Source organism: Oryzias latipes, chromosome 12 (assembly GCF_002234675.1).
Source record: "Oryzias latipes chromosome 12, ASM223467v1".
Classification (NCBI taxonomy): domain Eukaryota; kingdom Metazoa; phylum Chordata; class Actinopteri; order Beloniformes; family Adrianichthyidae; genus Oryzias; species Oryzias latipes.
Window position 1 is genome coordinate 3653362 of NC_019870.2, and position 23970 is coordinate 3677331.

Consider the following 23970-nt stretch of genomic DNA (forward strand, 5'->3'; position numbering starts at 1 on the left):
CCCCACCCCCTGCTCCGCCTCTCTGTTCTCATTTCAATTTTTCCACAGAACGAGCGGGGGTGGTGGTGGTGGTGGGGGGGGGGGGGTGTAGTAGTAGGATAGGAGAGATCGATCATTTATCTTGTAATGGCTGGATAATAGATCCATCACGGTAAAACAGCTGCACAAACTCCTGTGTTGTCTCTGTCATCTGGCCTCCCCATTTCCTGCTTAAAGCGTCCTGCCTATAAGCAGCCCCCCCCTGCGTGTCACAGCCATTTAACCGAACAGCCTCTAAAGGTGTCAGGTGGCTCAGAAGATGCCGCGGACTGAGCAATAACCAAATGTTTCCTTTTATTTATTTTTTTGAAACTTCAGCCTAATTAATGGAGCATTTTGAGACGTCTGCTTGAGGCTCACTTAAATTAAGGAGCCTGGAAAAGCAGCATTTATGAATCCTGAGTGCCGTAGACCAAAGCAATAAGCACGTTTTATTTTCATTAAATAATTCCATGTGCTTTTGTTTTGGCTTATATCCTTTGAAATCTTGATATTAATCGCCTGCAAATAATTTAAAATGTCATTTCCCAGATTGTTGTGAAAAACAAAGCATTCCGATTTTTACAGATTTTATTGATTTGTGTATTTTTGCCACATTGTGGGCAGCTTTTATAGTATATATACACAGAAGCTGTAGAATAGCAAACATAAACCTATAGAAGGAAGTAACTGAAATGTATGAATATATATCAAACAGAGACACTAAAAAAGAAGAAAGTTTTAGTTTAGCTTATATCCCTTTCAAAGCACGAGTTCTGCTTCGGTTCAGATGTGATGGGACCTTTGGATTCGCGAGTCTCTTTCCAGCATCTTAAAGTCCCACTCCAAGATTTGCTTCTATTGTAAAAGTGTTCCCAGTCATAAAGACACGAGACAACATTTCTGCAGAGCAGCAGGAGCTCATTTGAAATTCACCTCCGAGTTCTCCAATTTCCCATCAACCCTTCGTTTACACTTTTCTCCAGCTAGCTTATAGCATGTATGGAACATGGGGCCGGCTTGCTTGAAATATTGAGGTTGTAGACCGCTCGGTTAGACCGTTAATGTTCACGCACATTTTTCAAAATGGCGTTCTGTGAGGGGCAGGTCGTAGTAAACATTCATACAACGTGTAATGGTATGTAAAGGTCCAGGTGTGCCTGGAGTTGGATTTTTTTATTTTTTCATCCCTCCCTCAATTCCTGAGCACCTATTAGTGCTGTTCGTGTGATACATGTGCGCTCCTTTAAGCGCAGCCCGACAGTTAGAAATCAACCAATCAGAGTGTAGTTATCGGGACTGTGGGCACTTGCATGTCACCTGCACGCCCCTTGCTGCATTTGCGGGCACATAGGTGTGCACAACTTGGATTTACCTCATGAATATTTCACGATACACTTACCACATGCAAGACAGTGGTATGCTCCACTGTTTACGGCGTCTCTAGAGGTGGTGGTATGAGCCTCAAGAGAACTGAAAGACTCACCTGCGCTTCCTTTGAGATGTGGCGGCTCTTCTCTAATACCCCACATGGGCCCGTACAACCCCAAAACCTGCAGCAGCTGTGAGGGTCAACTCCCCGTATGACTACAGCACTTACGACCACACCACCGTAAATCAGGCTGGTCTGATCTCAGAAGCTCAGCAGGTTTGGTCGGTACTTGAATGGCTGATACTAAATGCTGTAAGTCAGTGGTCCCCAACCACCGGGCCGCGGGACACTTGGCACCGGGACGCATAGAAAGAAAAAATAATTTCCCTTTATTGTTTTTTTCGAAGAAAAAAAACGTTTTATTTTGAAAAGTGACCGGATTCTCTGTTACATCCGCCACACTTAACGCACGTCAAAGTCGCGACACACCAAACATCACGTGATACACCCCGCTAAAATGAAACCCAAACAACCAAAATGAGCAGAAAAACAAACTTCTTTAGAAAGTTGCTTTGACAAGGGGAAACGGGCCAATGAAGGGACAGAAGAGGAACCTGCACCCACTAAAAAAGGGAAATCTGCCTTTAATAGGCAGCGGTAAACGTGCCTTGCGTTGTACCGGTCTGCGGTGACAAAAAGGTTGGGGACAACTGCTGTAAGTTACTTCTAGCTCATTCCTGAACACTTATTTAGCCCGTAGTCACACTGGTCAAACGGGGAGGGGTTTCTTCCTCTTTTTCTACTGTTTACTAGCCCATGTCCCCCACCTACAGTTGGATGACTCTTGGTGTGAAATGCCAAAGCGGTGTAAATCTGGTGAGGCTTACTCCAGGTTCTTTCTCTTACAGCTCTTTTCAGATATGTGAAAGACTTGGTGTCGCATAACTCCAGTCGGACACAAACCGAAATTCTTCATTTCTCCTCCATGGTCAATTTTGAAAAAGGTTGGCACGTCTGTGAGATAAAATGGACGCCAACCAAACATCGCTACCAAATCAGAGTCCCTGATTGGTCAAAGTTCGGCCTGGTTTAACTTTCAGCACGTGTTCCATGTCTGTTTGTACGTAGAGCCGGAAAACAGTTGAAGAAACTTGTTTAGCAACACGTCATGCGATAGTTTTGAACAGGGAAGCTCTAAACACGCATTTGCGAGCATTTAAATAAAACTTTCATTGGTAGCGACCACTTGGGGGCGGTGAGACAATGTTTTTGTTTGTTGTTCCTTTGTTCCTGTATTCAGCCGAGCAAGATTTTTTTTATCCTTGCAGTCGCTTCTAATTTTTGTCTTCTCTACTGCTGCTCAGCGAAAGAGCAGAGGGAGGGATTGTTTGAAAGACAATCTTTTTATGGAGGATGTTTTGATCTTTGAATGCTTTTGTTTGCTTTTACTGCACAGAATCCTCAAAATGACATTGGTTGTGAATTAAAAAGCATAAAAAATATGATTGGACCCCTTTTAAACATATAAAGAGTTTGTTTTCCATTGCTCTGAAGTAGTCGGTTTGTTTTTCTAGACTCTTTTAGGGTCTGTGGTCCAAACAAGAAAGAGCTGGCTCTGAAGCCAGTTTGGTGGGAAAATGGTGGCTGCAGAGCACTTTTTTTTATTTGCATGACTGGTAAACGAATCAGTTTGTAAAGTCTAATGAGTGTCCTTTAAATTACACGTTTAGCCTTAGCCCATCTTCTGCTCCAGGGGTTCCAGCACTCCAAGCTTAATCTCAGTGGGACTCAACATAACATCATCACAGCAACATAAAAATGCATCGCCTGATAGCCATTAAGGATGCACTACGTTTAGTTGTTTTTTTTGTTTTTTTGTCATTTATCACCGACTGATGCGCTTGTGTGTTTGTGTGATGATGCTGCCCTTTCTCTCTGTCCCCTGCCTCCCAATGTGGGCTCCAACGGGGGAGAAGTCATTCGTCTTCGTTAGCGTCGGAGGCTAAATATGCTATGCATCTGGTACTGGGCTTTCCATCCCCCTTGGCCAAAGCTGCTTTGTTTTGTTTGTGTAATGATAGGTATACTCTATGAATACATAATCACACCAAACCATGCAGGACTTGCACGGACAAACACACACCCGGCTGCATGCTGGAGCCGGAATCTGCATATTTGAAATTGGCATTTAAACACCCTTAGTATTCGCTGTGACCTCTCTAAATGAATGTGCTGCCGGCTGCCTTCTAATGGGCCGTCCGCTTTGTCTCCGAGCCTGGCCTCAACACAACATTTCTGAATCTGCGTCATTTGAGTCTCTTTTTTTTTTTTTTTTTTAAAGAAGGAATAGTATTTGGCCTGTGAGAAAATTAAGCTGACACTAGCATCAGTGTGAAAATTCCCTCCAAATGGACACTTAACCAGGAGCATCTGAAGATGTGTGGGTTTAAGTGGGTGTTAACAAACCATGGCATTGCTGAATGAGCTGTGGGATGAAGAGCTGAGAGGGGAATTATTTGACTGGGGCGCCCTCCAGTGGGGAATTTCCTCGCTTTAAGGAGGGGACAGGACTTACGGTGCTCTTGTCTTTGAGGAGTTTCTCGATCACTTCGATCAGCTGCTCCTTCTGGTCTGGATCCAAGCTGAAGGCAGCAGAAGAGAGAACGAGGAAACAAGCTGTGAGCCGCCGAAAGGCAATCATTCCCAAAGGGAGCAGCAAATTAGATCACATCATCGCCACCAAAAACTACCGTTTACAGTCCCCAAACTTTAGCTCACATGTTAACGTACTGAAGTACATGAATATTTGAAATATCCGACTTAAAACTGAACTCAAAATATCCAACATATGGATATTTTATATGAATATAAGACCACTGAAAACTGTTTTTTTTCTCTTTTCTTTGTTTACCAACCTCTCTAGGGAGCTGCTGCTTTCTACTCACGTTACGTTAAGAGTCAAGCTACGATACAGTTTCAAAAAAAAAAAAAAAGAGTCAAACTATGAAGTAAACAAACAACAAATGAAACAACATACTTGTTTGCTGTTGTCAATCAAGAAGGAAAAAACCAACAATCAGATCAAGAGTATGTGTGAGACTTTTTATCGTGCGTACTTTGGGCAGCTTTTGTTGTATAGCGTTTGTGTTTTTTTATTTCTATGATTGAGTGAACTACTAGTCTGGATTCAATAATGGCTGACTCGTGAGAGGAATTAAACGAGATTAAAAAAAAAATAAGAGAAGAAGTCAAATAACATGAAACGTAATACTGAAAATTAAAAAAGAAGAATATAAAAAGTGAAAAATGATAACAAAAAAACAAGAAAAAAGTAAAGATCACCAAAAAACATGAGATGCCCACTCCGATAAAAATTGTGTTTTTGGTGTTTTTAACACGTTCTTTTGGCATTTTTCTGATGGAGGGCATATAAAAATAAATGTCTGCTTTAAATTGCATGTCTGAGTATTTCTTTATTCAAATGGTTGTGAAACAGGAGCAGACGAAAAAAATGCGGTTTCCTCGCTACATTCTGACGCTTCCACTTGCAGACGCCTAAACCAAGAAACGCCTTTGTCAGAGTTGCTTTCAGCAAAGTTTAGGATGAAGGATTTGGGCCGACTTAAGCATTTTCCTGGAATTGATTTTGTCCAGTCTAATGGATGTGTGAAAATGTCACAAGAAACATGTGTCAACAAGATACTGACACGGTTCAATATGCAAAATTGCAAAGCCAGGGAAACTCCCTGTGACCAGAAACTATGCTACACAGAAGATGCTGCTAAGATGAAGGATGTGAGGCTGTGGGTAGCCTAATATATCTCACAACATGTACGCGTCCAGACCTATGCTTCGTGGTGAGCAAGTTATCACAATATTTGGGTGAACCAACAGAGGAACAATGGGTTACAGTGAAACATGTTTTCAGATATCTCAAGGGAACTACAAACAAGGAGCTGTGTTTCAGGAGAAACGACACTGAAGGGTTGGGCATAGGGCAAAGCATCCAGCTCAAAACTGTGCGGCTGGATAGCCCCAGTATTACTCGCCATGTTTGTTGCACTGGTTAAGTTGGGTCGGGGTGTGAGGGTCTGTAAGCTAGGGAGAAAGCGCGTAACCTGCTCAGTTTGGGGTGATGGGAAGGGGGGACGGCGTTGCTCTGCACCAGCACTCAAAGGTGACTTTCTAACAAACTCCTGCCGCTCTGCAGAAACTATGTCCTAGAAAACGACAGGTTTTTATGAACATCATCATAATTAAACGCTTTTACAACAGATCAAAAGATGAACGGAGTGGAAATTATTTACTCTCTTTCGGGGTTTAAATAAAGTTTCATCATTTTAGAAATGTTTATAATTACTAGATAATTTGCACCTGTATTGAACTATTCCAGAGTTCAAACTACACAAAGAGCTTAAACAGATCCACCTCCTGTAAAGAAGCAACGCCTGGCGACAGTAAATAAACACTTAACTGCTCGTGTTCTGTTCAGTCGTTTACTTCAGTTATTCGTTCATCCCTGAAACAATCTCAGAAACACTCAAAAGAGCCCGGCACCTTCAAGTCAGCATTTACAGGGAGAGGAATGAGCAATGGGTTACAGGAAAGCTGAGGAATGAGCAGAAGTCGGTGCAGACAGTAATGTGTGCCGTGGATTTGTTCTGTACCTGTACAGCTTTTGGATTGCATGAGCAGAAGTCTTCCTCACGTATGGAGACAGGTCAGTGGCAGCCTCTTTGATGGCCAGCATCATAATGGGTACAATTATAGGCACTCGAATGCTGGACAAAACCCTTAGAGCACTCGCTCGGATAAACTGGTTTGGATCCTGTCAGATTAGAAAAGAAAAAAATTATATTATCAACAAAAGCGGGTTAAAAAGACCACTGTTTTAGATAACTGATCTGCATGCATGTAGTAATTCATCGTTGTCATGTAATTAATTGATACTTAAGGATTATTAATTCTGTCTGATAGAAGTTAGGGGAGAAAAAAAAAAGAAAAAAAAGAAGTTAGGAACCGGATACTGAATAAAATGTGTAAAATATGTAATAAAAGTGGTTACAGTAGAACAAGGGTGAGATTATATAAATTTGCTTCCCTTCCTCTCCCTTTTAAGTAATCTTTTGTTTCAATGTCAAATTATCCTAAGTTTGATACGTCTGTGTATGAATGTATAACTGCTGTTGTATTGTTTCGTGCATTATTCTTGCTTTGATTGCTTGAAATAAACCATTTCAAATCAAATCAAATCAAAATTTGAAGTAGTCTTAGTACAAAATCCTGAGGAACTCCAAACCTAATTTAAGAAACATTCCTCAACTTATTTTGAAAGTATTTTAACTACGGGTAAAGTTGCGTTTTAACCAAAAGGAAAATAGCACGTACTTACAATAACAAAGAGAGAGTTTAAGGTTGTGGCATGAAAGCAGAAACAGTTCCAAGAGGTTCACTTTTTTTTGGGACATTTGCGCTCAGTTTTTTATATATATATATATATATATATATATATATATATATATATATATATATATATATATATATATATATATATATATATATATATATATATATATATATATATATATATCTTTCAAGAAAAAAACTATTTAATAAAAAACTTCCTATATTTTACGATGCTTCAGCTTAACACAAAACCTGATTATTTAGAATGGATCAGTGCCGATGCAACTAAAAAACCTGAAACGGTTCATGAAAGCTGGGTTTCACTATCATATTACTGAATAATTGAAATTTGACCCGATTCAGGATTTAATTGACATATTTTTCAAATTTCCATTCAAATCCAGTTTTATTTTGTAATGAAAACATTTTTTAAATAATTAGAAATATAAACTGAGCAAAAGTAAAAAGTTTTGGCCTAAAAATCATTCGTTTTTTTTTACATGGAAAAAGTAATTTCTTCAAAATAAAAATATGAAGGTATAATTTTTGATTAGAAAAACCTTTCAACAAACTTGATAAATCGATATCAACTGTTTAAAAAAGACAAATTGGATGTCAATTTACAGCTTTTTTTTAAAGCTAAGCCCAGCGGATAATCACGTTTTAAGTAATCTGCTCAATTAACAAAACAGGTCCTTATACAGAGCCCTGAGGAACTCCCACACTTTTGTATTATATTAGAAAAAAATATTAAATCATAATTTTAAATTGAACTAATTAAGCTGTGTTTATTTTTACACAGAAACTACAGAAAAACATTAATAGATTTGTCTCTTTATATCCCTGATTATACCTTTGAAATGGGAAAATAACCATCTGACCTGGAAGACCGGATGCTGCGGTTGTCTCAGTTTTTTTTTTTTAATCGTTAGAAAACGCGAAAAGACTGACAAAAGTTATAGCTACCTTAAGTGCCCGCTGAAAGGTGCTGATGGACAACAGAGCCAAGTCCTGCTGCTCCTCTGCATACCTCACCAGGTACACATACACAAGTTTCTTTAACTGCAGACAACAAACCACAAAAGGGAAATCATGAAGTAAAACAACAAAACATTCTTGCAAAGCAATGTTAAAACTTAAAAAAAAAAGTTTTTATCCCTTTAACACAGGAAATGTCACCAGCAAACACCTTAAAGGTCATGTCACACAGCTACTGCGTACATTTAGCACCGATGAAAACTGGTCATTTCTGAATATGCGTGGAAAAAGTGAGAATAGTTGTGGTCTCTACGTGAAATTTTCACAGTAGTATCACGGATGAACCACGGAAAGACCTACGAATTAACTGCAAAAAGAACACGCAAACCAACGTAAAAAGCCATACAATAGGCAAAATTAAGTGATTATTGCGCTGTTTATATGCAATTCATAAGTGATTTTTGCATTATTTACGTAATATAGATATAAAGTTATCAATCGCGGTACATGTCCGTTAGACATACGTGGAACGGTTGTGGAAAGCCACAAATTTGAGTATCTCGCAAAATGCACACACAATTGCGTAAGATTTACACAATAATTGCTGATAAACTACGTGCGCGTGAACTGCACAATTCTCAACCAACCATAAACCTTGAACAGCAAGAAAAGCGAATTCACGTAAAGACCCGTCAGCCGTAATCGACGAATGCAATAAAAACCCTTGTGAATTACGCATATATCACAAATGACCGAAATGTCGTACGTGGAAAATGGGAAACATGTACACAGTGGCTGTGATAACTCACACTCTGACACACCGGAACCATTTGAGTGTTTACACGATCAATCAGCTGATTCAGACACAGAGAAAAGTGGCTTCTCTTTTTAGCTTTGCACTGATCTGCAACACATTACTAACACAGAGTCTTTAATGTCACGCAAAGCTGCTCTTCTCCTCTTCAGGATCTTTTGGAATTACGTTAATTGCGTAAACAGTTGAGTTAAATAGTCGCATGAAGCTAAAGCTCCAGTGTTAAAGGGCTAAACAGCAAATCATTTGTTTTTCATTATTATGAAGTTTAATACAGTAAAAGGGTTTTCTTGTATTTTTTAAGAGCTTCCGATTTAATGCTCCGTTATTTTATTAAGACAATCGTGATTTTTCTTTTTCTTTCTCTTTCTCTTTTTCTTGGCTTTTGTGCCCTTGCAGCCCCCCTCGGATCACAAGGACACCTGGAGTAACAGTGTTTGCTGACAGGTTAAAGTGGGGGGTCAAAGGTGATTCACGTCAGCCGCTCGGGCAAAAGAAACTAAGACAATTCCTGCCGACGAGAATGTGGACTTCCAGCTAACCCAACAGGACGGAAGGGGGTTATGAAAAATGATGCTTTCATTTATGAGCCAAAAATGTAGCTTGAGGTCAGGGGTAAGGTTACCTTTTAGGTACAATCACTTGTAATCAGCGCCATGCTTTCTAATCCAGCACATATTGACCTGCAGAGCTGCTCCACCGCTCTCAATCATCATTGCGGTCATTACTGCGTGGAATTAATGGCATTACTCACTATAAAAAACAGACACAATCTATCTGCCCTCAAGGATCCGGCCTCTGTGACCACAAATCACCCTCGCCAGCTCACCACAGAGAACTGCTAAAACGGCGTTTAAGGACGGTACAAGTGAAACTTGTTGATGGGATTTTTCAGGGGGGCCTTTTTGTTTTTGTTTTTTTGTACTATTCATATAAAAATTTGCTCAAAGCGTACGCAAACGAGCTAAACAGGGATTAGCAATCGCACGTACATTCATGTGGACTGTGTGGTGGTCAAATTCGAGTGCAGAAAATGATTAAAGAAAATAAAGAGCGCTGATATCAAGTCACGCAAAGCTGTCAATAAACTACAGGCACTTGTGCCGTTATGCTTCGGCGCTAATTAGCAGGAATCGATGGCCGCTCACGGTGACAAGAGGCGGGGGTAGAGGGGCCGGGAGCAAAGGAGGAGGCCACTTTTTGTGAGAAAACATTATACAAGAGAGGCCGAGAAGACCTCACACTACCTTAGCAGCTGGCGAGGATGAGGCAGGAGACTGGAGATGTGACTGTGGACTCTCTTCGCCCAATTACAGCCACCCACCTGCTCCTCTTCCCCGCCTCGGCTGCATGCCTCGTACTTGGCGGCCGGCCTCAGTCCCCCCTCCCCGCCCGCATGCTGCCCCTCCTGCTATCTGATTATTCTGCTGCTGCTAATCAATATTCAGAGGCTCTCGGCATGGAGGCCCTTCAGCAGCAGCTGCTTCGAGTCGAGTCTGCTCGGTCTCTGGAATAAGCTGTGCGGGAGGCAAACACAGCTGGAGGTAGGAGAGACTTTCATTGATGCTGCCGCAACAGTTTATTATAAACAGCTAAAAAGTTCTGCTGATGCTGATCAATAATTTAAAAAATTGGATCTTAGGGCTGCACAATGTGAGAAAACTCGCGATTTGCAATATTAGTGATCACTATTGTGATGACAGTATAACTTGCAGTACTTGAACAAATAGCTACTTTAGAGGCCCCTCCTGCTTTAAGTGCAGCAGGTTTATCCTCCAGTTCTGTCTGGACCGTTATAATCGTCACGTCTCGCCGCTTCATCGGCCAAACGCTGCACGGACAAGTGTACAGAAGTGTAACATTGTCTGTATATTAAAACTGGACTGAGCGAGCGCGACATCACCCATAGAAAAATGCCTAACTTCCAGCTTCAGCGAATGGAAGCCAATTCGGTCGCACCTCTTTCCACGCTATGGAGGCCGCCATGTTAGAGCCAGACAACAGAGATTGGTCAGAGTCGGTCTGAGTCAACGTTTCTACGGCAACTACTGTTGTCAACCAGGAGTGGGCTTGTTCAAAATCCACACCACATCCAGGGAGCTCCACCTACTTTAATTGAGGCATCTGATTGGTCAGTTTATAACTTGAATAACTGTTGATAAAGAAAAAATATTGTGAAAATAAATGAGGATTAAAAGAAGATGTTATTTCTCTATAGAAGTCTATGAGAAGGAGGTACTTCCTGTTTGGAAGGCCAGTGAGGAGGGATCACTCAGTCCAGTTCTCTTAATACAGTCAATAAAAGGAAAAAGCTTTTTATTTTTATTTTTTCCTCTCAGCCTGGTGGAAGTAGCTCCTCTTTCCTAGATGCTTTTTTCATGTCTGGCCCTTGCGAGAAGCGTGCAGGCTAACCTGACTCCGAACAACGGAAGCACAAGAAACCAGAATGCTGGGGAAATAAAGTCTTGTTTTTCTCAAAAATTTATCTTCTAGATCAACAAATTCAAATTAATCGCTAAAATCGATTTGTCAAATACACACAAACTGAACCAACAAAAGCCTCTGAATGACATCAGTCCCTACAGTCAACCATAGAAGAGGAAATCCCACACATAGTCATTCACCGCATGTTGTGTCACAGTAAGGAAGTATTTCTCTTACCTCGATGTTCTTACTCGCAACGTTCTTCACAACAGCTGGAAACAACTCGGATGCATTTTTCCCTTTAGAGATGAGCTAAAATGAAATTTTAAAACAAAAAGACAGAGCAGATATTGGCAATTTCAGATTTAATCTGGTTTTATAACACAAATCCTAAAGGAGCTGTTAGAAATAATGCACTGCGAAAACAGGCCCCCTAGAAATAAGTGAAACATTCTTTTTTTTTTAAAAGGGGGGGGGGTTAAGAAAAATCACTGAAAATTCGCATTCTAAGGAAAAAAAATCTAAGACATATTTTCTTAAAGATTGTGTTGCTGTTGAAAATCAGTTTTTGCAGTGTTTAATGAAATGTTTAGAAGACAAATCACAAACTGTTTTAGGGATTAAGAGTTCAGGGACTTCTAATGTAGAAAAAATGTTGTCTCCATGCATTCCAGGACATTCCAGGGCTCCAGTGCATTTGTTCCATCAGTTTCCTCCCATGATGCACTCACCCCAACAACCCTCTTCATGGCCTCCAGTTTGAGGGACTCCTTGTTGCTCTCCAGCATCTCTTTCAGGTCTTCATTCCTGAGGACAGACAAACACTTCTGGTTTTAACCGGTTGGACAACATTCTCATCAGTTTTGACCGTTCTCTGGACGGTACAATGAACAATGACTGCAACGGGGAGTTCCTGCCCAACAGCTTCACCATCTCCTCTGTTAAGGCATTACATCGCGCTCGTTCTTCAGGAGACACTGAATGCCTTCAACAGCAGCTTATGGCTTTGCTCAAGAGCACGGAATGACATTTTTATGACACAGACAACTTCATCCAGACCTATATTTGTTTGAGGCATAACATTTCTCAGTTATGTTATCACAGTTTTTCATTCAAATGACAGGTGACCATCACATCTCCAGGTGTACGGTGGCCTTAGTGGCCGTGTTCCAACCCCCTCGTTTCTCCGAGGCCCACCAGGGGTGGGGGAACTTTTTGACTAAAGGGTTCTAAAATTTGACAGGAGCAGATGCGTGGCGCTTTTAGGTAATCCACCTGACGGGCATGTCCAAAGTCCGGCCCGGGGGCCAAATGCGGCCCTCGTTCAAATTTCTACCGGCCCACAGTCTCCTGTCATAAGATCTATAATATGCGGGCCCCTCCGGCACTTTCTTCTGGCTAAATTACGCTCCACACTATTGTAAACCTGGGGCGACTTGACATTCAGAGCCTTAAGGGCCAAACTGATTCATTTGATTCTATGATCGAAAGCAGTGGTTTGTGCTTCTGAATAAGTTAACTATTTGTGTTATTTAGCTTTTTACGTGATTTAAATTCAGAACATTGAGCACTTAATAGTGACTAATGCTTACCACTTCATATGAACCCAGATTTAATGTTGACAAAAGGCTTTAATAACCAGACTCTCTCTTTATTCTATTTCCTGTTTTCAAATATGAAAGTAATTTTGGTAAAAATGTATTTAAAGACATTTCTGTTCTATGTGGGGAAATAAAAAGTATCTCAAAGTATCCCAAAGTATCCCGAATCTGGCTGTCTTTAGAAAAAAGTTTTCCAAGGGGTGTCCAAACAAAAAAACATTGAATCTGGACAAAAACATGGTGTAATTTTGATTGAAAATTATTAGCTATGTTAAAAAACATAGCTAATAATTTTGATTGAAAATTATTAGCTATGTTAAAAAACATAGCTAATAGCCCCCCCCCACACACACACAGACACAATTTGTGGCTTTTGTTCACATTTTAGTCTCAAATGCACCAATGGGTTGATGTCCCTCAAAGAAAAATGCAAACTTAGAGAAATGCTGCGTTCGTGTGGCATTGGAATTTACATTTCGGACTCAAAAAACACACGTGAACGTCAGAAATACAACAAATCTGCCAACACTACATGATGCAGCACAACTTCCTGCAGATAAAACAAAAGGTAAATATATTTGTACTCCACCATCTATGGGGAATTGCAGGGAAAATAAAACATTAATAAGGATTATCAGCATAATTTAATAAATTAAATAGTATAACGGGCCGCAGGTTGCCCATCCATGGAATTGACTCTGTAGAGTCCTAAACAGCAGCCATGGCGAAGATGCAGAATAAGTGGCTTCATATACAGGTGTGATTTAAAAAGTTTTAGTCACAGCTGCCCTTATGGTTAGACTGAGACCGTCTGCGAGCCAAAAATGGGCAAAACTGGAGGAGGCGGACAAAGAGCGCGCACTTATTGCGTGAACAGCACTAACAGGCGACTTGTGCAGCGCACAAGTTTGGTGGGGGTCAAACAAACGGCCGATTTCCCCCATAGCAGCTCTTATGGGGTATATAAATGTTCTCTATGACCCGTTACCGCAGCACACCCCTTAGAAACAAAATGCACACGAACATTTTTGCTCTACAGCCTTACCGATCGGTCTACGACCTTGACATTTCACCTGTGTGGCATCATTTTTCGCTCACTCTCAGCCCATTTCCACCCCAAGGGCAGTTCTGTCTAAGCCAAAAGGCACCAGGGAAACAGTAACACACCAGAATCATCAATATCGTGGTTCATTTATCAGAAAACGATTCTGGCAGAGAAGCTTGCATAGATGTTAGTACTCGTACATTCAGGAAAATACTGCAATACCCGGCTTTGTGCGTCTCCTTTGGTTTGCCGTTGGTGTGTGTGAGGGCCTGCTCTTCCTGACTGAGCTCAGGCTTCAGAGTGAGCTGTAAGCTCTCGGCAGAAGCCAGCATTGTCCTGACGGCTCCAGCCGCCTCAGACCGTAAAGAAGGGAAGCCGCGGTCCATACCAGCCGCCGTCCCCGCAGCGACTCTCCTGCAAGAGCTGGCTGGAAGTCCACGGATGGAAAGCTCAGCTCGTCTTCCCCCAGCGCTTTCTCGAATCAATCACAGCTGCTCAAAACTGGGAACTAAGGACAAAAACTGCACAGGCTGCACTGTGATTTGTGTCATTCACTTCCTCCCTTCCTCTTCTGCCAAAAAAAAAAAAAAAAAAAAGTCACAAGATACCCTGTCAACTCACAAACAGCAAGTCATCCTGATCCCCGAGGGCAACACCTCCTTCTCTCAGCTGGACTACGCTCATTCAGATGTTCCTCCTGCTCTGGAGATCCGGCTTCCTTACCTGCGTCCCTCCCTTCCTCCCTCCCTGCCTGGACATGTGACTGTGGTCACTTCCCTCCAGGGGAAAAAGGAGGCCCTTATCTCCTCCGGTGGGTAAACATGGAGCCACTTTTCATCACCACCTCTGCGCAATCACTAAGCGCATACCAAGCCTGGTTTGGCTGAAGAGGCGGGCAGGACAGGCCTCCATCAGGAGATAAAAGGTAGTGGGAATAATGTAAGGAAACAGGAGCAGAAAAACCTGCCTCCTTCCACTTCCTCTGGAGGGTTTGTTTGACCCCCACACCAACCCTCACTGACTCACAGGTCGATTTCCACGGCACAGGTTTCTCCTTCCCGCTCTGTGAGGAGACGTGTCTTCTGGGGGAAAGTTTATCCAGTTTTTAATGCCGTCCAGTTCTCGTGACCCTACAGTCTACTCACTGTGCAATTCGTCACATTCTTGATGTGAAAGAGGGAATTCAGACACATTCTTCTAACAATCTGACTCAAAGAAAGAACAACTGTGTAACGAGTGGAAAAAATAAGATTATTGCAGCTTATGCATCGGTGTGAGTTTGTCGATAAACTATAAAAACCCTCGAAAATCAATTAAAGTCCAACTCGGATCATCCTTTGATCTATTTTCAAAGCATTCTCAGTGGTTTTCATGAGAATGATTATGCCGCATTTAGACAAAATCAACAAACACTTGTGTCACTGGGACGTAGTTTCTGCAGGGCAGCAGAGCTCATCACGGGACTACTGGTTTAAACGCTCTACCAATAGCTCACAACCCCTCACACACCCATCCTAACATAAGCGCTGCAACAAAAATGGCGTGCAATATCGGGGCCATCCAGCTGTCCAGATTCCGGCTCAGACGAGGAAAACGAAGAAGTGCACGGATCTACGCAGCTACAAGTGGATGCATCGGAATGGAGCAGAGAGCTCGCTGCACTAACTTCTACGTCACACTTAGAATCTTTTTACAGCATTTTTTTTGTCTTCTACTGATTCACATAGATTTAAATATAGAAATTTCTCATTTCATTTTAATTTTCTTTGTATGTGTCCTCTATCATCAGATATTTGCCACAAAAATATGTGAAAAAAAACGCTGAAAATATCATTTTCATCAGAGCAAGTCTTTAAAGGGTCTATATCCTGAAAAATCTACTTTTTGAGTATTTCAGTGTATTATAATGTTAAATGCTCACAAAAAACAACCCCAAAGCGACATTTTGATTCGTTCACGTATTTTCTGAGTTTTTCGCTCCAAAACCTGCTCTCCAAGCAGTGGGGAATCGTGGGTGTAAAGTTCCTCACCATGACTGAGGAGGCTGTGAGCAGAAGTGACTTCCATGCTGTTTGGCTGTTTGTGCTTGTGGTCAAATAATTAGGCTGTAATGCTGGAAAGGAGAATATGGAATCTGTGTTTGCTTCTTCCTCTCTGAGACTGTTGGAGACGTGCAGAACGGACACTACAAATGTTTAAACGTGGGCGCATGCGGCTTGTATGTGTGTATAAATTAGCTTAAAACGTAAAGGATGCGGCTTGTAATCCGGTGCGCTCTATAGTCCGGAATTTATGTTGTATTTATGAATATATAATATATATAGATGTAGTTTACTTTGAAAGGTTTAAGAAAAGCTTTATAAAGGCCCATTGAAGCAAATGATGCACAATTACAAGAGCTGCTCATTGGAGGGCAGTATTACCCAAAATAAGAAGATACCATAAAAAGAAGCAAAGAAGAAAACATGAGATGATTAAAACCAATAAGTGACTGAACTTTCTCATCCAAACACTTTAAAAACATTTTCCTGACCTTTGCTTGATCTGATCTGTGATAACTTTATTTGTTGTTAATTTTTATAAAAACAATCATAACATAGACAAACTGAAAAAACCTCAACATTTTCCTTGTTAAGAATAATTTCTTTAAACAAAACCCAATTCCAAAATGGAGTAAAAGCAGACATTGGCTTTTAGAGACTCGTAATACCGCCCTTTGCCAAAACTTCACCCAACAAATGTCAGAAAGAAAGAAAAAAGATTTTTGTCAATATTTGTCATCTCATTGTAGGCCATCTTCGTTTAAAGTATGAGCAAACTGAGAAGAAATTTGATGGACTTTCTAGACTTAATTCTGATCTTTATTTGCCTTTTTTTTCCTATGAAAACCCATCAAGAACATCCACACAAAGGTTATAACACATACAAACATACATCCAAGAGAACAAATCTCCACAATAAGAAATTAAAATTCCTGATAACAAAAACAAAAAAAGAGATTATTGAGGCAAAAAGAGCTTTTATTGTAGAGTTTTCTGCTGTGACTTTTCAGTGCAGGAAACTGCATTTCTGACATGAGCTTCAACAGTCTTCTGCTAACAGACGAGAGCTTTTTCTTCCCTTAGCTTAAAAAAATCAAAGTGAAAAAAACAACTATGACCCCGACCCCCTGACCAGTCATGTGAGACAGTTTAAAGGTCTATTTTCAAACAACTTGAAACTCTGCCAAACAAAAGACCAATGTTAGAAAGGTTTCAAACCAGCAACTGTGGAGAAGTTTAAAGAGGCTGAGGTGAATTTCAAAGTAAACGTATTTCCTGCTGAACAGTGAGATAACAGCAGGATTAGAATCAGAATCATAGCAGGAACAGTGCCTTTTCTGGCAGCTAATCATCAAAATATGAATTGAAGGACGAAAGAAGTCTTAACTGGTGATTTGTCGCCACCTAGTGGCATCTTCCTGAAGTGAAAATTAAAGATTTAAAAGGATCAACTGAGGCTTCAGTTTTTACAATTAGATCAACAATAAACACAATTTCACACTTAAAAATGTAACATGTGATGTTTTAATATTAAATTCTAAGGAAAAACCTCCGTTTCTTTCTTTTTCAAATGCTGAACTTTTTTTGGACATTTTCAAAGCTATGATTTTAAAAACAAAAAGATACATTTACAGAAAAATAAAAACTAATGCTCCAAAGTCTTGCATCCCTGAAAGCACAGCACTCCATCACATTAAGATGCAACCAAATAAAAGAATTTGTAAACAGCGCACATGGACTCAAAAGCCAGTTTTTCTAACGGGTCAAAAGTTTCTTAGTTTTTTATTTTGCTTTAGTACGTCTGATGGCAAATGTCTGCTGGAAGTGTGTAGCAGTGAAGAATCTAGCACTTCCGTGTTGAATCTGTGCAGGTTCAGTTCACAGATGCAGCACGGAGCTTCTAAAAACTGGAAAAAGGAGACACTAATTTGATATCACATAAATATTCCAGAGAAATTCAATTACATCCTAAACTCTGGTCACAAGAACAGAACGTTAGACTAACAGTTTCGTTCAAATGTTTCCAACTTTTCATGAAACCGTCTCACAGTCTTCTTGCACTTTCTGAATCACAATTTTAAAAAATCCACAGATATATTTCTGTGTAACTCCTTAAGAGTTGCACTCCAATCATCTTTTAAACTATTTTTAAAGTGTCCCCAGTGGTCTTTTAATTAAGAGATTATGCCGTTTTGGGTCAAATTTCTTTCATTAGAAAGTTGTGGCTGTTGGGACGGGGCATTTCCGCCACCTTCTCCTCTGAGAGCTCTCTGTTTACATTCTCTCCCACTAGTTTACAGCCCCTCAAACCCCAATCTAAAATTAGCGAAGCAACAAAACATGGTGAGCAATAGAGGAGCAATCCCGACGTACAGTTTTGAACCAGATGTCAACTCGGACGAGGAAAACAAACCACCCAGCGTATTTTTTTTACATAACAAGTAAAATCTTTCTCAAACTGATATTTTTCGTGTGCTCCTGATTCACCTTGATTTAAATAATTTTAAATCAATATTGATATTATATATTAAATAATATTTATACCGAAGGATTCTTGATTCTTTTTTTTATTCCGTCTGATAGAAGTTATGAACCGGATAATGATAAATCATGTAATTAAGTGATTATATAAATTCGCTTCCTTCCACTCCCTTTCAAGCAATATTATAACTGACGACTGTAATGTTTTTTTGTGTATTATTCTTATTTGATTGCTTGAAATAAACCATTTCAAATCAAATCAAAATAAAGACACTCAGAAATGCTTTTCTAAGCATTATTTTCTTTATACATGTCCTCCATCATCAGAAATTTGCAATAAAATATGTTCAAAAAAATAAATAAACACAATTTTCATTGGAAATACTATGGCCAATTAGTTCCAGAACCAGAGTTAAGGTGAACTTCCAAACCTGCAGAACAAAGAGGACCATCCCTGAAGCCCATCTCAGTGCAGACCAAACAACCCCGCGTGAAAACGCACAATGTCCAAACACACACACAACATTTTCACAGGAATCGAGGAAGACTTACAACAACTGCCCGATCACTGAGAAGATTTGTCCAGAACACATTAAAAATGGCAGCAACAACCAAGAATTTCAAAACTTCTTCTCTAAGAGTTCTGGTAAATCGCCTGTCCATCCTGGGGGAAGATCCCTCCTTCATGTGGGCACCCCTGAGGTTTCTTCGTTTTTTCCGGAATCCGGTTTTTGGGGAGTTTTTCCTTACCGCGAAGGGGGGTCTAACGGCAGGGATGCCAGTATAGCATAGTCAGTTTGTTAGTTCATTTTAGTATTTTCCTATTGAACTCTTTTTATTCGTGATCCTTTTAAGTTCATGTTTTACTTCGAAGTCCATTGAGACGACTGTTGTTGTGATTTTGGGCTATAAAATATAATTGAATTGAATTGAATTGAAAACAAACGTTATAGTTTTGGTCATTTTGTTATTAACAAAACATGTTTTTTTAACCTTAAGTGTGAGTTCAGAACATAAACAGCCTGCAGACGGATGATCAGGCGTAACAACAGTAAAGGCTCAATCTACTGCAACACAACAAATCAACAGACAAACTAAACATATGATCAACTACCAGAAAAGTCAACGCTTTCCACCCAAAAACAGCTAAAAGTAGCAAGAATGACAGCAGGTAAAAACAAGAGGCAGAGCCTTATTTGAGATGTAAACAGATGGGAGAGAGTTCAAGTTTACCAAACAGCCTCAGTTTTCAGACTCATTAGACAAAAGAAAGGTTGATGAGGACGGAGCGCACGGTCAGATGATGAAGAAGCAACATCTATATGAAGAAGAAAAAAAAACTTCAAATGGCTTTTTTTATTAAAATGTTTGAAGTCAGAGAAACAAGTGAATTGATCGTGAATATGCCAACGATAAAGAACTTCATTTAAAAAATAAATCAAAATAAAGGACAAGTTAAAAGCCTGGCTCTTAGAGCGACCTTGTGACCTCTAAAAGGCCGTCTGTGTTCGTTAAGGTCCTCATTCATAAAAACTGGACTTTGAGTCCAGTTTCTCAACTTCAAGACAGTTTTCTTCTAACAATCATCTGCAAAACTAGCACAAAGCTGCAGCAGGTGAGAGTAGGAGACTCACCTTTCTCAGGCTGCAGACCGGTTTAAGGTTAGAAAATATATTCAGGCACCAGTCCGAAAGGGGTCAAAGATGGCGCTGAATACTTTTTACCTTCTGGATTCTGAAAAAACCTAAGTAAAGTACTACTGCAAAAAATGTACTTAAAAAAAATCTGAAATCATTTGTAGTTTTTTTTTTTTTTTTTTTTGCAAATGATAAAGTTGTTTCTGATTTGTAAAAATTCAATAAAAGCAACATTACAGTTTTGTATTTTTCCATAGAATGCCACTATAACACGGAGAATTCAACCCAGGCTCAGATTATCTTTCGGAGCAAAACAGAAGGAAAACCTGATGGAGTCTGCAAAAGACCTGCGACTGGGACGGAGATTCAATTCAGGATTCAATTCCCAGGGGGAATGAACAAGCAGGCAATTGAATTGGTGAGCAGTTAACACCACCTTGGGCAAGACCCTTTACGAGACCCTTAACACTACTGCCTACCAGCATGAATGTGCATGAATGTGCATGAATGCTCCCGGTGATGGTCAGAGGGACCGTAGGCGCAAACTGGCAGCCACGCCTCTACCTTCATACCAAGTATGAATGAAGAGTGAATGAATAATGGCCACATTGTAAGCTTGGAGCGTCTGTAAAAGCCAGGTGTTAAGGCCCGTACACACCGGGACGAATATTCGCCAGCCGTTATTCGCCAGCGTTTTTCGACACGTCTTTTGTGTTCACACCCAGGCGATTTTCGCTGACGATGAGCCGAGCGAACATGCAATTTCATTCCCTGACGTTAGATGTAAAACACAAATACCCCTGTACACAAGGTGGCGCTGCGCAACTTTACGCTTCTTAAAGTCGCTTTTTACTCAGAAGAAGAGAGCAAGTATTTACGCGCTTGTCAGAATCATACAAAGAAAACATGAATATTTCCAGCACCAGTAGCTCCAGTTCCAGCGTTGAAGAAATTATTGTTCTGTTGAATGATGAAAGACGCCGGAAAAGACGGCGATTTTGGGTACATCCCATAGTTACGAGAAGAGAAGAACATGGGGAGTTTTATCGACTGGTACAGGAGCTGAAAATGTAACATGAGCGTTTTCGGGGATATTTTAGAATGTCCGTCAGTGAGTGCATCTTCTTCGTCTTATTTCTTCCCGGCAGTGTAGACGCTACTTGGCGTATATCTTCTTCGCCGTGACGTATGTGTGCTCCGCAAGACAGTTTGATGTTTGAGCGCCCCCAAGTTATGTTTTACTATAACTTCAGAAGCTCCAGACACGTGTGCAAAAGCGCCATTCTCATTGGTCGTATAGTTTTTGACGCGGCGAGTCAAACCAAAAAAACGAACCCGAGGCGATTTTTTAAAAAAATGACGCTTTTACGCGTGGCGTTTTTTCACGCCGGTGTGCACACTCACATTGGTGCCCTTTGTTTAGTCACGAGGCGTTAAACGTCGGCGAATATCGCGCGCGAAATTCATCCCGGTGTGAACGAGCCTTTAGATAGCCGAGTTAAAGTCCAGACGTGGATGAAAGAACTGAAAACTGCTGTTCACAAATGCTCTCCATCCAACATCAGTGAGCTCCAGCTGCTTTGCAAGGAGGAATGGGCAAAAATGTCAGTGTGATATTTACTGATAGAGACAAACTCCTACAAAGTTAACTTAAGGTGGCTGAATAATTTATTTGCTAAAAAAGTTGAAAAACATCCAATAAATTTCGTTCCACTTCTTGATTGTGTCCCACTTCTTGTTGATTCAAAAAAATTAGTTGTATATCTTTATGTTTGCAGCCTGAAATGTGGCAAAAGGTTAAAAAGTTCAAGGGGGTTGAATTCTTTGGTATGGCGCTGTAACTTTAGCTATCAAAAAACTACAGACTGATTTCCATACAAACAACTCTTTATCAGTGGGACCTCGTCACACCAACTCCCCAGGCTTTAACTGGCTTTCCCAGAACAGAATAGAAAGATTTTCTACTCAAACAGGACCTCAGATCGATCGATCAATCAATACATAAATGTTTACTTTTAAAATGTTTGTGGATTTTTGTGGCTTAACCAAAACCTTTAGAGTCAGACTGATGAAGATTTAATGAAGCTAGAAACTTTTCCAGATAAAAAAAAACAAACATTAGGATCAGGTCACATAGCTGACATCAAGATGCACATTTTCCCAAACTCTTTCCTCCTAAAAAGTCAAACTCCAGAAATATGTTCACTCGTTGTGGAAAAGTTACAAAGATGACAACAAAAACAGGCATCTATGTCTGTATTTTCTACCATCAAAGGAAAAAATGAATAAAGGTTGATAAAACACATGCGGAAATTAACAAACATCAGCTCGTTGGACAAAACCAACAACCACAAAACACCAATAATAAGTAAGTGAAAAGCAGATAAAAAGCAACCAAACGTGTCTTAACTTTGGGGAGGGGAGTCAAACATTTCATGTTCACAAAATGTTTTGTTTTATTTTAAAACTGTTCACACAGTGAATAAGACAGTTAATTTAAAAAAACAGCTGTTATGCAGCAAGACAGAAGAGGACAAGTGTGCTCAGGGGGTGTAATTTGTTGAAGCACCCTTGCATATAGAAGTGTGTAAAGAAATATTTCTCAAACAAATATAAATAATTTGCAAAATCATACTTCCTGCTGCAAAGTTTAAGAACAGAACCACTGATGGTTAAATGAAAAACTAAAACTTTTTGAACAATAAAAGCCCTGTGGACTGATTAGATGGAGTGTGTGTCTCACTACATCCTGGATACAAACAGCTGGTGGTAGTGTGATGGTGTGGGCTCCGTTTGCTAAAGGAGCTTGCTGTGGGACGTGAAACCGTACATCCATGAAAATATTCAAGACAACCAAAGTCGTCAAGATGAAGCACATCTGGGTTTGATTTAAAAGAAGAACCAAATCCACATCTAAGGGTCTGAAAAGTCCAGCCCTGAAAGGGATTGAGATGTTGAGGCAGGACCTTCCAGAAGCACTGAGTAACCGGACCAAAGTTCCTAAGAGACCAGAAAAACTCAGAAGCAGTTGGAAAAAATAAAAATATGTATTTTTTTTATTCTTATTTGTGTATTATCGATATTTTATATTTTATTTCATTTATTATATATGTTTTGTTTGTTTTTATTTTACGACAGTTAACTTTTTGTTCCTCTTTCATTTGTTTGGTGGTCGGAAATATTTCAGTGTGACAAACTAGCAAACAAACAGGGGGGGGGGGGGGGGGTTTAAATGGAAAATTTAGCATAAATCTCCAGAAGCGCCGGAGGAGCTAACAACAGTGTGAAGCAGCCCCGTTAACTTAAAGCCAGCGCGGCGGTGAATGCGTCTCCAAAAGCAGCGAGTCTTACTTTTTAAAGTCGGCGCTGAACAGCCCGAAGGCGGCCCCGCTGCTGGAGGTGGTCGGGGTGGTCTCCTGCCCCGCTTCCACCGCAGTCTCCGCTCCCGTTTGGTCATTGTACCCGACTCCCGACGACATGACTCCGCAGCTGTACGAATCTCCGGCGAGAAAAACTTTATTTTATCTTTCCTTCGAGCAACAAAGTCGTCAAAAAGACTTTAAATGTCGCGGCGTGAAAACTTCCAGCAGAGATAAACTTGTTGCAGATTTCGCTCAACTTTTTTTTTTTTTTACACGCAGAAGCGGAAGTGTGAGTTGGACAAGTTGGTGTCACATGACTGAGCTTTTGCAGCCTCCTTGTCATAGATCTCCTACAGCTAGATCGAAACGTTGATTAAAATAACCAATTTCCTTTGGATACGTTTAACAATTTCTTTACATTAAACCATAATAATCATGCAAATATAAATCTAGAATAAAATGAATAAGCTATACATGTCATAATTTTGAATCAGTCTACAAGTTATTTAGCTGTACAATCTATTGTTTAAATGTCTATATTGTCAAGACAACAGCAGCTCCTCTGTTCCTGCCAAAGAGAAGAAAATGAGCAAAAACTGTCGTAGTAGTTCCAAAAATCTGTTCTATGCAACTAAAACGTGTTTTCTATTCATTTAATATAATAAAACACCATTTGAATAAAGTGGATTCAAACTAACTTAATTTCTTAAGGCTGCAGCTACATAAAGTTTAGAAATACAGTTTACTCCCAGAGACCAATGAGAAATTTAAAAATAATAAAGAAAACACA

At 40.2% G+C, this 23970-nt stretch overlaps 1 protein-coding gene across 3 annotated transcripts in view; it reads right to left on the reverse strand.

The window, feature by feature from the left end:
* Positions 1 to 23476, reverse strand: part of ap3b1 (adaptor related protein complex 3 beta 1 subunit) — an 82767-nt gene extending 59291 nt beyond the window's left edge. Inside the window, exons 1-6 of one of the 3 annotated variants that reach the window (XM_011481458.3) lie at positions 13881 to 14371; positions 11744 to 11819; positions 11250 to 11324; positions 7763 to 7858; positions 6058 to 6218; positions 3966 to 4032 (exon numbers count right to left, since the gene is read on the reverse strand). In XM_011481458.3, coding sequence (XP_011479760.1) covers positions 3966 to 4032; positions 6058 to 6218; positions 7763 to 7858; positions 11250 to 11324; positions 11744 to 11819; positions 13881 to 14044 — 639 coding nt within the window. In that variant the 5' untranslated portion in view covers positions 14045 to 14371. Of the gene's footprint in view, positions 1 to 3965; positions 4033 to 6057; positions 6219 to 7762; positions 7859 to 11249; positions 11325 to 11743; positions 11820 to 13880; positions 14381 to 23169 lie in introns of those variants that run through there. The other 2 variants (XM_011481459.3, XM_020707482.2) reach the window with 2 other exon arrangements.
* Positions 23477 to 23970: the final 494 nt, after the last annotated feature.